Here is a 15010-nt window from a genome sequence, read left to right as displayed (position 1 = left end):
TTGACATGAATTTATTGTAACAGAATGAACATGGATTGGGGTTTGGCAAGACAGGCTGTCACTCTTCCTAGTTGTGTGACTTTGAATGAGTAATTTGAACTCTGAACGTCACTCTCCTTTTACATAAAATACAGACAGAAATACTTCCTTATAGGTTTAAGTGTGTTAAGTGATAAAATGCACAGTGTAACACGTCGTATGGCTTGGAAATGGGAGGTTCCTTCTGATCTCATATCTACAGTAAACTACATATTCCTAAGGTAACCAGGAAGTCTGGTTTTCCTCCCTTTTGACTTCTATATAATTTTGTTTGTCTACAGAACAGGGATAATACTTCCTAGGATTCTGGAAGCATTCGTGTATTTTGTGCACTGTATAGAGCTGCTATGGCAACTACACCCCTGTGGACAGGATCTTGCTACATTAGAATGAGAAAGACCAAACTCAGCAGAGCGCACCTCCATTGCCAGTGGCACTAAATCGGTTCAGCCTTCAGAAAGAGAAAGCCGGCAGCATGTCGCCAGGGCTACTAAACTGCTTATCCCTTTGGACGTATTGATTCCAGTTTGGGGAAAATATCCAAGGATATTAAGACTTTCTCCTTCCCCCATGCTCAAAAGAGACATTTACAAAATTTTTCAAATCAAAACAACAACAACAAAAAAGAAAATAATTTGAATATCTTTTAAGGGACTAGGGTATATTTAACATAAAACAATGGGATAAAATGACAGGTATGTGAACTAGGTTGAAAGGTGTCACTTGTGTGGATAATGTTTTCAGTTTCCTTATCGGAAACACAGAAATACAATAGCTCCTCATCTTGGAGGCTGTAGTCAGGAGTTAATGGGTTGATGCATGAAAAAAAAACCCAGAATAGTGCATGACACATAGAAAGTACTTACTAAATGTTTCCTGTTATTATTCCACAAAAGGGGAAAGGAATAGAAGGAGAATACAAACCAGCATGTGCATATTGATCAGAACAATGGTATCAGACACTAATCATTTCTAATAAGGATCCCAAAGGGAGGGAAGGTTTTAGTAGTTTACTCCCCCCACCCCAGTTCATAATAAATAAGAAACTAAATGAACGAATAACTATCTCCAAGAGAAACTGGCAATTGCTCTGAAAACAAGTTTTAGCAATTTCCATGAAATAATTCTCTGGCTTTGGCCAAGGCCACTGATTGATTTCTAAGCAAAATGCTGGAAAAGCAGCTCTGCTGGCTTTAGAGCTCAACTGTGCTCAGCCAGCATGAACCAGGGCCAGCAGGGGATTAAACCTAAGTCCCAAATTCTGTCCACTCTACTACACTGCACAAAACTAGTAGATGTGGTTTCCCCAAATAAGGGGTTTGACCCAACTTGACATATGTTTGTGGGTAATTTAGTATCTGAACAGTTTCTGCTAATGATTTCCATTCTAACTTGAAGGAGGTGTGTGGGGGGAGGCTATATCTTCTTGACAGAGCCCTGCCTGTCATTGCATATATCTGGACACTAGGAGATTCCTCTGGTGAAGGCAATGGTCTTCTTCTTGGAGAAGGCTGGCATTTAAAAAGCAGAGCCTGGTCCAGATGCACCTTCTTCTCTCACCTGGTCCACTGGCTGCTCCCTACTGGCTCTCGCCCTTCTCACCTATTCTCATGCTGCTGCTGGGCTGATGTGTTTCCCCGGTGTCCAGTCTTCCAGTGGCTTCACTTTCCAGTTAGGATAACATCTGAGTTCCCTCCACCTGGATGGCTCCTGCCTGCGTCCACCTCCCTAAATCCTGGCCATCCTTTGCACTTTGCTTTGTCACTTTCTCAAGGGGATGCTCTCAGTATGGGCTAGCCCTGTGGGTGAAACATTTATCTTGTCCTTCTTGAAACTCAACACACATAAAATTACTTGTCCTATTCTCAGTTTTCCCACAGGAGTCCAAGTTCTAGGCAGGCAGCCCTGTGTTTGATGCCCACCATTTTTGTCCAGTGCCAGGCACATAAGTGTGTCTTGGGTGTGTGGCCATATAAATGAATTAATGTAGCACTAAGTGAATGAATGAATGAATGAATGAATAAGATGACAACTTTTCATCCCCTGAATCAATGACTAACTGTGCTTTTTCAGCACTAGCTGGAAGCTGTAGTGTAGGGAGTTATCCCAAAAGCCTTCCAAAGCACAAAAACTGGGTGACTTGGGGAAAGGTTAACTAGCTCTGAAACCAGCAGGCTCCTAGACCTCCCCAGAACATTTACTTACCTGCACTTTCTGTGTGGTTCCTGTTGGCTGTCGTTTTCATCATTTTCTCGCTGAATGAAAGAAAAAGAGAGTCAGCTAAGTACTTTCCAAAATGCCCTTATTTTTTGATACCTTCCAATCACGATTCTAAGCAATTAGCAGTGATGAGATTAAGCAATGAGGGTATTTTGGCATCAGCACCATGACTAGCTTGGATGGAAAAGGCTTCCCGGGTGTGCATCTGACACTGTGAAATGTAGCCAGGCACACTCATGACTTTCAGATGGTGGCAGACGTGGGGACACGCGTGGATGGCTGTTGCGGGCACTGCGCAAGGAGTGGTCCATGAAGCCACATGCACTGGGAAGCCCATTTACCCTTCTTGGGCCAAAGTTAACCTTCATCCAAGAATTATCAGCACAAAAACAAAAAACAAAACAAATATAAAAAAATCATGATTCATAGAGACGCGAATATTTTAGCCTTGAAATGATTATGAGGAAAGGAATTTGAATGAATGAATGATTTTAATGATTAAAGAGAAACAGATTGAATTTAACTCTTTAATTGGATAGCTGGTTTCTTTTTACCTAGATGCATCTTTGCTACTACTTGTAATGGGCCCTTTAAAAAGCGCAGACTGAACAAGGCCAGTTAAACTGGCAATCTGCTTCTCCATGGCTTGCATCCTCTCTCTGTAAAACAAGAGAATTGTTTGTTAAAGCTCTTATTGACTTTCAGACTGGTTTTTCTAGGTGAATGATCCACCAGAGGGTTATAAAAGGTACCACCTCGAAGGCCGCCAAAGTTCACCCCAACTTGGCTCAGAAACCGGCAGCGCCTTCAAGTCCTTGGCTGAGATCGATTTGATGATCAGAGCTGAGGTGGAAGACAGTGACCTCACTAAAAAGACACTGTGCGGACCAGCAGAGGCCTCCCGGAAAACTGGAAGGAAGGGAGGAATCTCCCTCAAATACTTTTGTTGGCACAGGATGTGTTTTTGAGTCTTTCTGCCCTGCTTCATTATTTGACCTTACACAAAACGGCTCCTCTCCGGACCAGGGAGACCCTAGGCCAGGTACTGCACAGGCACACACAGTTGTAATCTGTTCTTCTCTGCTGGGAGGCTGCAGGATGGTTTTGTGTGAATGAAGGAGATGTTTGGCTGTGTGTGTATTTACACTTCTTTTATAGCCCAAGGGCAACACAAGCAAATGTCTCTTATTAAGACCATGGAAAATATGGTTGAAATCAGTGTATGTTTGGGAATAGAGGATGCTCAATTTGATGTTGTAGAAATTTTAGCCTAGAGGCTTTTATAGGATCAGGCAGGAAAATGAACATCCCTAACAACTTGATAACCCAAGGCGTCGATAAAAAACTCCCTTTGTTATTGACTCAGGGCAGATACTGTACCTCTCTGTCTTCAAGGTTCACAAGAGTCATGTCAGACATTTCAAACAGGTTCACATTTCCGGACCTCGGATGTTTCACAGAACCGTTACCATTATTTTTGACACATTATAAAAACAACTGACTACATGAGGAGAATGTCAAATGTCACCTCCTGTGAATTCACTTATGCATACCTAGTAGTTAAAACAGGAAGAGAGGGGAGAATGGCTTAAATAGTACAGGTATTTCCCCAGCATTCCCCATGAGCAGGTGTCCTATGTGAGCTTGGGATAAGTGGCCACTGTGGGTCTCAGTTCATGGCTCTCTAATGTGAACGACAATGATTCCTATGCTACAAACAACATATGCACACACGATGACTCTCAAATAGAGTCCAATGACTTTATCTGGTGCTCAATGGAACAAGTAATAGTGATCTATTCTTTCATGAAGTTGAGCTCATTGAGAGATGATATATGCATATCCTGAATTTTATGGCAATTGAGCATTTTCAAGCACAGCGGTGATGAGTTGTGCCTTGGAATGTGACCTATCATGCCAGGTGAAATTTCAGTTACACAATTACAAGCCTCTGACTTCAGAAGTCCATATATTTTCTTTAGTTTAAAATGGTCGGTTTGTCACAACACTGAATTTTTCGGACATAAGTTAGGCAGTAAGGATAGTTAATGGCTGTAGAACCCAAAAAGAAAAAAAAGTATTGATAGTATTATTTCTCTGTTCTAATGGAGCAGAAAGAAATCTCCAATGGTGAATGTGGACACACATCTCTATGGAGTGACTTAGCAAATGTCTCCAGGTGCACCTGTGGGTGCTAAACCCCATGAGCTGTAGAGCATTTTCAGATACACTTCTTTTCCATAAAGTGGTTAATGTGTCAAAAGAGAAAGATTAGTAAGAAATCCAAATAAGGAAAGCAGGTTAGTAAAAACCCAATGGAAATCCCAAGTTTATCAAACCAAATCACACAGTGGGACGTCTCAGAAACCATGGGGTGATGGTGATCGTGCTGGAGATACAGACTCACAAACTCTTGGGAAATTAATGACTTTCTTGGGGAAGTGCTCAGTACCAGGTGAATGTCTTCCATTGCCATTAATTGTCCCACAGAGGCTGGCTCTGTCCCCGGCAGTGCTTGAAGCCAAACTTATGACCCTAAGACAGGAGCTCCCTTCAGAACTACAGGTTTAGTAATCTTATTTAATCTCAGGCAAATGCAAAGAATATAGCTTTTCTGTTTTTTAAGTGGCATGGCATTTTTAGACTCTAAATGGCTGTGGTTAAGAAGTGGCTTAAGGGTTCTGTACAACTGGGGTGTGAGATAGTGAGGCACGGTGACAGCCCAATTATGCAAAGAAGACAGCAATATTAAGAAATGCAAAAAAAAAAAAAGTAAGTCTACAACTGTATAGGATAAAGAAGAATCTGCTAAGAGGGAAGTGGTAGAAGGGAATGCGGGAATTCCAACGCTGTTCCTGGGCACAATGCTGGCTAGGTTTAAACCAGTGTACTTGAAAGTACTCTGCACTGACCGATTACACCACTAGAGCTCTGAGGGGTTCCTTCTAGTCCCTCTCTGATCAACGGCTTTCATTACCTTACCCAAGAGAGGAGAGCAGGAAAAAAAGAAAAATAACAAAACAAGTGAACAAACAAAACAAAACAAAAAAAAATGCCCCCAAACATAGCACCAGAGTGATTCTGGATAAAGAACATTGATCTTCAACTGGTTTATCATGATGGTCAGAAATCTAGAAGGTCACCGCACAGCCCAAGTCATCTTCACCCAGGAGTCTGCAGGGGGAACAGGTGTTTTTCCCCAGCTCTGTAGGTACCTGGATTCTCCCCTGGGCTTCCCCCAGATAAAGGTTTTAGGACATGGAAAGAGACAATTCCCCAATCACATCTCATTCCCTGATCTTTCAGGACATAGTTGTAGGACTTCCTGAGATGAGCTGCTCAGGAATCAAAGCCCTGTATCCAGTGGGCATCCAGGTGCTCTGTGCTCCTTCTAGTATTGAGAGTTAGTGCATGAACACTCCCTTGGTGGCCTCTTCCAGGCAGTGTCCCCTGCAGGGCCACCAGGAAGGACATAATAATGTAACAGAGACATGGAGTCAGATGACTGATGTCCTCCTCAGAGGGTTCAGATGCTTGGGCCAGGCAGCAGATGGGGAGCGCGTCTCTCCCTTTGCCCAGAAAACAGCAGGGTCTGAGGACAGCGCGGCCGGCAACGCACGGCAGCGTCTCAGCCAAAACCACCCTACGAAAATACAATTCTTTTGACACATGGTAATGAGAAAAGTTTCCCCCTGTTAGTTAATCATCAAAGTGTTTCTGGTTTCAGGATTCATTGAGGGAGATTATCTGATTTATAAATTCATAAATAAGATTGTCTTTCCATTTCATGGTTGGTAATCTGGAAACAATTTTATGGTTTAACTAAATTACAGCAACTGGAAACTTACGCAGTCTTCTCCCATGATGAAATGCTATGAAGTATGTTTTAATGTAAAAGGGGAAAAATAGAAGGGAAATGCGCTGGAAGAAGAGAAATTAAGCACAACCCTGTCATTTTACTGCAGTGGCAATTTTGCATGATGATCATCAGAATATTAAAGATGCTTAGGCTAATTCTTGCCAACATCACTGGCTTTAAGGTATTACAGAACTGGTGTAATTACTGTTGAAAAGATGGTTTCAAAAATGATTTCATAAACCATTTTACATCATCCCATAAACCATATTTATGTGATTAGTAGGTATGGTTAACTAGTTATTTCGTGTCATAAGTCAGCTTGGCTGAATGAATCTTCTGAAGGTCCAAACATAATAAGAATAAAAAATTTCAAGTCAAATTCAGGGAAAGTGCTGGTGTTGGCTTCACTAGCTACTGCTTTATTTATTTTTTTCTTTTTTCTTTTAGTGCTGGGGATGGAACCCAGGGCCTTGCAAATGCTAAGCAAGTGCTCTACTGCTGAGCTACATCCCCAGCCCTTTTTAATTCTTACTTTGAGACAGGATCTCCCTAAGTTGCCCAGGCTGGTTTTGAACTTGGGATCCTCCTGCCTCAGCCTCCCAAGTGGCTGGGATTACAGGTGTGTGCCACTGAACCTGGATTCAGCTACTGCTTTAGCCAGGTTTCCTATAAGCCTGTCTGACATCTGACCCACACTGCTTGGGGTCAGGGGTGGCTCTCGGTCTTCAGAGTGCAGGGTAAGAATTGGGGAAATATTTTTGGCTAGCGACACCATTTATACAACTTTAGATTCACCTTCACCGGTTTTTGAGTAGGGCTGTGTCTTTGTACTGACCGAGGCCTCATTAAGCCTGAATTAGGTGCTTATCCTTGTATAACTAAGCAAATTAATGGCTATTAAGAAATAGGTCAACGTTGTAACAAGTATGAGGCTGGCAATTCTCCTACAATGAATCCCACAGGATATGTTTTTAAATATCCAAAGGAGAGACAGGGGAGATGGCCTAGCCAGCCAAGTTGGTGAGATTAGCTCCCAATCAGAAGCACTAGCCTTCCTAACCAGTTACTTATTTTGAAAACCAGTGGCACAGGAGAGTCAGGAAGAACTCCAGTAACCAAGAATGGCCTTCTAAGAGTACTTCCTATGTGGTCTGCCAATTCACTTCTATTTCCAATATTTTGTGAATTTTTCTTCTTTATGCTCACGATCGTTCATCTCTCCAGAAAGTGATGAATGGTCATTGGGACTGCCAGAAGGTATTGTCCAACACCTGGTAAGTGCTGGGTGCTGTGCTTCTGCCATAAACAGTGTAGAACAAAGCACCATCAATCCCCAGCAGCACCTTCTTCTCATGATATCAATTTTTGAGAAATCGAATTCCACTGCAACAGTCCTGGCAGTGCAAAAGGCATTCTCTAGAACTGAAGAGTGGACAGGCTTAAAGCTGGACTATGCCCTAACTTGTTCAGGCTCTGCTTCTGTGGTATGAGGAGAAGAAAACCTCAGAGTAAAGACATTGTTTCCAGATGAGTCCAACAAAACACTGGAGTCCAGATGATCCGAATTGATGGGAAATCCTCACAAATATAGGACTGGGAGCAGCGAACTTTCTATTTCTGCCCAAAGTTCATCTACTGATTTAAAAAAGAGAGAGAGAGAAAGAAAGAATAGGGGGGAAAAAAGAAGCAAACCTATGTAACTACAGACACTGTTCTAAAACTTCCCAATAAAATTAATTATCATTGAAACATCTGGATTTACTGAGGGGATGTTCGTGGTTGAACTCTGTCCCCTGCCCCCGCCTTCTGTTCATGGAGTGAGCAGGAGGACTGGGTATATTCTATATTCCTTGTCGTGACTTCAATCCACCTCCATGGGTCCCCTGCTTCTCCTTTTGGACTTACACATCTGTAAGCTGGCTTCCAGCAGCCAAGAAATTCATTTCCACATCTTTGGATGATTCCAACCCAGGAAGCTGTCCTCCTATCTGACACAGCAGGCCCCCCTCCTCAGTGTTGCTCCCCCACCAATAGCAGCACAGCCTGGTGACCAAGCCTTTGACACAAAGGCCTTTGAGGGAAATTCCATATCTAAATTATAGCACCTGGCATGGGCCTCACACTCCCTCACCACCAGCCTCTCTTGCTTCTAGGCTTGCTCCCAGCCTCCCTGATTCCAGACTCGACTGGCTTTGCCTTCTGACCATTTGGGAATAGAAATAGATAAAAAAAAAATCACTTCTATCCCTTCTGTTTCTTCCTACCTCATTTCCTATTGGTGAAGCTTTAAGGAGACAGAGTAGGGGGAATCCTCTTACTAGTCACCCCAGCCCACTATCTTTTGTAGCTTTAATATCTACACAGACAATGCTTTTAGAGGTTTGGCATTTCGGATTTTTAAACTCTTCTTTACAGCTTTACTCTGACCTTGAATTCTAACTCAGGATGGTTTTACTATATCTAGATACAGATATAGTTTCTATATCCGAAACTCCAAAATCTCTACTAAGTAAAGCAACTTTTTGTTGTCTTCAGTTCCCTTATTTATACAAACTAGCCCTTTACCTGCATCCTGGCCCTACTTTTTCTCCATCAGCCATCAATATTTTTTTTGGACAGTCCCTGTTAATTTCTCTGGCTCTTTATTCAGTGTGTTAGTCAGGTTTATGATACTGTGACAAAATACCTGAGGTAAACAAATGAAAAAGAGGAAAGGTTTATTTTGGCTCACAGTTTCAAGAGGTTTCAGTCCAGGGTCACTTGGCCCTGTTGCTTTGGGCCTGTGGTAGCATAGCACATCCTGGTGGGAGCACATGATGCAGGAGGTCTGTTAACTTCATGGCAGTCAGGAAATAAAGAGAGACAGGAAGGGGCCAGGGTTCCAAGATCCTGTTCAAGGGCATTCCCCCAATGACCTAACTTCCTTCCACTGGGTCCCTTCTATTTCTTCCCATACCATTTCCTTTTTTGATGTTTCAAGGAAACAGAGAGGGACTTGTCTCACTGGACAGACATGTTTTCCCAAGTCAGGAAAGAAACAGTGGCCAAACCACCTAAAATGCTCTGATGATGCATGACTTATGATGCATGAAGATATGTACATTTAAGAAACCCGTTAAAAAAAAAAAAACCAAAAGGGGCAAAAATGGAGACCCATTTACATAGCTCTGGAGGGGAAAAAGCCATTACTATTCTTCCTTCATAAATGCATGGAGGCATTGAGATAATGAAGGGCCCCATGGGATGCATGTACTAGTAGCAGATAGTTTTGAACAGTTCACTTCCCTAGAGGCCCTGGGAAATGTTTGATTATCACCATCAACTTCAGTTCACTTCAACAATCACTTTGGGTATGGGCACAGGTGCTTGGGATCTATGATGCCAGAATCTTTTGTCCTTGTTCTAGGCTTCAGATGACATTGCTTAGGTAGACACGGGTGGCCAGGCTCTAACCAGGATTCTGTGGGCTTCCTATGTTCTCATACTGTCAACAAAGTACTCCTGGATGATGAGACAGAGCAGTCAACTGGGAAAGAGAAAATCCTCATAAGAGCTGACATGTGGCTGTGTCATGCATCCACATCAATGTTTATAGCAGCTCAATTTACAATAGCCAAGCTATGGAACCAACCATGTGTCCTTCAACAGATGAATGGATAAAGAAAATATTACTCAGCCATAAAGAAGAATGAAGTTATGGCATTTGCCAGTAAATGGATGGAGCTGGAGAATATCGTGCTAAGTGAAATAAGCCAGTTTCAAAAAACCAAAGGTCAAATGTTCTCTCTGACATATGGATGCTAACTCATAGCAAGGGAGGGTGGGGAGGGGAAGAATTGAAATCCATTGGATTAGATAAAGGGGAATGAAAGGAAGGGAGAGGGGAGGGGAATAGGAAAGACAGTAGAATTAATTGGATATAACTTTCCTACCCTTGTATATTTGTACAAATGCAAAGTCCTGAGGTAGGAACATCTCTTGACACATTCAAATGCAGGAAGCTGGTGTATGTGGGTGAAGTTTGTGACACAGAATGTAGGAGGTTTGCTATAGTTTGGATCTTGAATGTCTCCCAAAGGCCCATGTGTTGGAAGCTTGGTTCCCTGGCTTATGGCACTATTGGGAGGTAGTAGGACCTTTAAGAGGTGGGGCCTAATGGAAGAAAGTTAGGTTACTGGGGGTGTGCCCTAGAAGGGGATATTAGGATATCCATTCTCTCTCTTTGCTTCCAGGCAACCATGAAGTAAAGAAGCCTCCTCTACTACATTCCTGCCATGACATACTTTGCTGCCGCAGACCCAAAGCAACAGGGTCAAGTGTCCATGAACTGAAATCTCTGAAACTGAGTCAAAATAAACCTTTTCCATTATCAAGTTGCTTATCTCAGGTATTTTGTTACAGTAATGGAAAGCTAACTGACAAGAGGCTGAAGGTCTCAGCAAACAGAGAGCACAGGGTCTCATAAGAATTTTTCTACCCCTTGTTTAAAGGATTAGAGAGACACATTGCCTTTTGCCCACCACCCAGAGAAGATCATTTCTGAAATCCAATCTGACCTTGAATTCCAGAATTAAAAAATTTTCTTGTCAGAAAGAATTTGTTTGGATCTCATGCTTCTTCTCATTCTGGGTCTGTGATCTTGATAGAAGCAGAGTGGGGAGAAAACCAAGGGTGTGGCAGGCCAAGAAAATAGGGCAAAGCTCAGTCACACCTAGGCCCAGCACTCCCAAAGTGCACAACTTCTGACACTCCAACAGGGTTCTTTCTAGAACAGCAAACATACTCGGGAAATCCTCCAGGTTAGCCTTTCATCTATTTCACAATTTACTTCTAATGGAGCCAAGTCAGGGACAAGGACACAATAGTCTCTCAGATCCAAATGGCCAGCACAACTAAATGACTTCATGGTTTTATATCAGTAAGGCTCTTATTTATAGAGAACTTTCTGGTTCACAAATGCTTTTGTACCTATGTTCATTTAAACTGCACAGAACCCTTGAGAAATCCTAGTGGCCATGCCCAAGTTACAGTGAAGGTCTGAGGCTGAGAGCCAGGGATTTCTTTGAGAAACACAGTGAATTAGTCTTCAGACCCCCATAGCCAGTGCTCTCCGCCCTTGGTTCAGATTTGAGTCCTGTGGTGATGTACAGCCTGAGGTGAGGCACTTCTCTTCCTGTTGGCTCTCTCCTGGGTGACTACAGCCTCCACTCCCAGGGCATGCCTATACCCTGCTTCACGAAATCACTGATTTTGCATTTTTTCTCTCTTCCTGGAGGGCAATATTTAATATTCATGCTCTGGAAATGACATCTCATTTTTTTTTGAACAGGTACAAACTAGTAGGAATAGCTGTTCATTCATGTTATGGCTTATAATTTACCTTCAAATGAGAGATGGTGTTAGAAGCCACGGAGAGATGTCTCTTGAGTGGTCCTCAGGAGGCTGTGGGAATAAGCCCCTTCCCCACACTCGCTTTTGATCTGTAAAATCTTAAGAGTGGATGCCAAAGAAAAAAGATAGTGATGCTTAGAATAAAGAAGGAAGATATTTTGTATGTGTGGCCTCTGGTTTTTAAAATTTTTATTATTTTTGGTTCGTCTTAATTTCTTATGCATGATGGGGGAGTAGACAGATACTATCTTCATGATGAAGAGAAAAGAATATTGAGACAGAATGATGGTGAAAATATCTTACTGGAATAGCTCTGGTTGTTACACCTTTGGGGTTTATCTTCTGTTTTGTCTGCTCTAAAGTCAGACATTGAGGTATTTGCTGATTTACAACTTGGCTTACACGAGAGTAGTGGGCAATACAGACTTTTTAAGACCCGCCATTTTTAAAAGTTAGAATTCATGCTTGGACTTGGCTGTATTTTTGAATCACATCATTCATTGCAAATAAAGTCTAGATTTCAAATAAGGTCAAGTGTAATCTCCCTGATCTCCCCAGCTAATCACTACAGAGGATAACATGTGGCCTGGCATTAGGAGAGCCTGGAATTAGGTACCTGCTGTGCCAACGGCTGCTCAGATGGGCCCCAACCCTAGGCTGGGTGGCAGCCATGTTGATTCTACACCAGGTTGATCTTGCCATCTTTTAAGGAGGCTAAATCGGCACCTTTACATTACGCTTCTCTTTGAAGAGGGTCTAGCTGGCAATGAAAGGGATTATCTGAAGCACGCAGGCAACTCTGGTTTCGTTTGTGGTTTCAGACTCAAGACCTCATGAATGTTCAGAGATGAAAAGGTGCATTTTAATTTGATCTAATTAAGGAAGATGATGGTTTTTCCTTTTGAGAAATTGGTTTAAAGTGGCACAGATCTTGTGGCAGTCATTCTCTGGTATGTTGGACAGAATCCCCCAGGTATAAGAGTGGTGCAGTCTTCATAAATCTGTCAATTCTCAAGTATGTTTATCAGACATTTGTGGCCTGAACTCAGCAAAGGAATGTCTAGCAAATATTACTTAACCGTGAAGTTATATTCCTGTGATGGAAGTAATAACTCTATTTATGGGTACTTACTTAATTTCTGAGACTGGCAAAAGCATATTGTAATGTCATTTTTATAGGTTCGGTAATGGTAGAAATATAAATTTTGAAGAAAGGCCAGTCCACCATTGCAAATGATATCTTTTCATTTTATCATGTACGTGCCTTATATTCCAGACCATCTTAATATTCTCATGGAGGCTTCCAGACCAGAATAACTTTGGGAAAGTGCTCTTTTTTTTTTTTTTTTTCTGAATTCTTAGCAATTACCGTCTGTATCACTACTTTGGAATTAATTATGTACAAGCAGCCCCCAAATTATGGCAGTCTTGTCATTGAAAAGTTTACTTGTACTTTCATTGTTTAGAACTTGCAATAAGTGCTGGTTGGATTTCCAGCTGGCCACAGAAGCCTCTTTAACCTACAATGTATTATTAATTCTATTGTTGTTCTGTATCATTTCCAAGGAAAACGTGTCCTAACTTCCCAGCTGGACTTTGCAATATTGGAAAAATATCTCCCCCCTGAAGCTCAAGCTTTTGGGAGATGTGGTGGACTTGGCATGTCCTCCTCCTTCTTCCCGGCTTTGTTAGGAGACACTGTCACTCTTGTGATGAGAAGAAGAGCATCCCAGGGTATTATCAACTCCAAAAGAAATGCCATGCATGAAATTCTACTGTTGTAGTTATTCCTCCAAAATGGGTATTCAGTAGGCATTCAGAGCCCAGAAGCTTCCTGTACTTAACTGTGGCATAACTTATACATGTGTATTAAACTTTCCATGTTTTATGACCGTCTTCACAGTTTATGTTCCTTGTGTATAAGAGCCACATACTAAATTTCTTGGTTTCCAGAAAAGCATCCAGTCCACAGCTAAACCCATAAGAAGAGCTTAATAAACATTTACTGATCCATTATCAGAGTTTCCTGAAATAGCAATTCAGGAAAGAGCTGGGTCAGTCAGATATTATCAGATACCCAAACAGGCAACCTAATAATTTCAGCCAAATCTGTTAGGGGTCTTTATCATATAGCTCAGAAGCAATCTTAAAAGGATGATTCACAGCTGGCTTGTCTTTTTGTCCCTGGACCCAAAGGGATATACCACTCTACTTTCCTGAAATGCACTTAAAAGTGGCTTTGATACTCTATTCTAATTCGAATCTTTAGGCACACTAATTCCACTCTCTGTTCAAATTAAATTTACTTTCTCACCACCCCTATGCGACCATTTTGTGCTTTTTGATATTATATTTTAAAATAGGCCCCCCTATCTCTTCAGGCAGTCCTCTGTCTTAGCCATCTCTGTGTATTGATCTCCCATTGGCATTTACTAGAGTGCTCAAAGTAGGAACTCTTGGGTTCTTGCTGTATTTCATGTACCCTCTGAAGTAGTTACTATTATCATCTCCATTCGCAAATGAGCACATGGAGGCAGAACACAATTCCATAAGTGGTCAAAGACACTGGGGAAAAGTATCGGAACTGGGATGTGAATCCAGGCAGTCTGGCTTTGACATCTACTAGAAGTTACCGCTTCTCCATAAACGGTGGCTGAGAGATTGATTTATTTTACCAAGTTACTTTACCAAGAAGTAAGTTATGGCAGAATTGAAGTAATAATTGGTGTGATTCATGTCTTATGAATGTCATAATTTGCATGGCTTGAACATGGGCAGCCTTACATTTCTCTACTTCAATATGTTTTTTGAAAACTCCAATTTTTTTTGACAGCCGTGTTTCTCAACTAGGGGCATTTTACTCTGGTGGGAGGCATTTGATAATTTCTGGGGACATCTTTGACTGTCAAAGACTAGGGCAGGCTTGGGGCATATTTTGTTCCTGGTATCCAGGGGGTCAACCAAAGACCTCTAGGCCAAAGAGGCTGCTGCTCAGCACTGGTCACCCCCTCCCCAGTCCCTACAAATCATCAGGCCTGATCTTCAACAGCACAGAGTCAAAAAGCCCTGCTTTAGAGAGATTCCAAGTTTAACTACTTAAGAGATCTCTAATGTGGCTCACTTTTGACTAAACCAAGGAGAGGGGTTAAAAAAAACAGGAGCAATAATTCTTTTTTGGGTCATTCAGACTGCTTTATAGCAGGATAAAGCATAGCTTAGAAAATCTTCAAAGGTCTGCCAATCACCATGGACATTTTTAAATGACAGAAACCCGAATTTAGACTTTCATCCAATCAACTGCTAAACCAAGGATCCATCCCACCTCTCAAAGCTACCATCACAAAAACATTTAATCCTCGTAAAATGAGAAAGTGATATAAAATGATTAAAAACAGACACACACCGCCAGTCAGCAGGCAGGTTTCCTTTTCTACACACAGCTTTCCTTAGTCTTCCTAATGGACCCAAAACAAGAACTGCTCGCTAAGTCTACACTCTTGC

General features: G+C 41.9%; 1 protein-coding gene across 23 annotated transcripts in view; it reads right to left on the bottom strand.

The window, feature by feature from the left end:
• The window catches only part of Kiaa1217 (KIAA1217 ortholog), a 417045-nt gene that overhangs the window by 44768 nt on the left and 357267 nt on the right, over positions 1 to 15010 (bottom strand). For 19 of the 23 annotated variants that reach the window (XM_058578583.1, XM_058578584.1, XM_058578595.1 and 16 more), the window contains 2 exons: positions 2814 to 2918; positions 2245 to 2294 (listed from right to left, as the gene is read on the bottom strand). In XM_058578583.1, the coding sequence (XP_058434566.1) occupies positions 2245 to 2294; positions 2814 to 2918 (155 nt within the window). The remainder of the gene's footprint in view (positions 1 to 2244; positions 2295 to 2813; positions 2919 to 15010) is intronic. The other 4 variants (XM_058578587.1, XM_046442239.2, XM_046442238.2 and 1 more) reach the window with 1 other exon arrangement.

The sequence above is a fragment of the Marmota monax genome, unplaced genomic scaffold (assembly GCF_021218885.2).
Source record: "Marmota monax isolate L192 unplaced genomic scaffold, Marmota_monax_Labrador192_F-V1.1 WCK01_AAM20220418_F8-fsc00072, whole genome shotgun sequence".
Classification (NCBI taxonomy): Eukaryota; Metazoa; Chordata; class Mammalia; order Rodentia; family Sciuridae; genus Marmota; species Marmota monax.
This window is presented reverse-complemented; position numbering and strand designations above follow the sequence as displayed.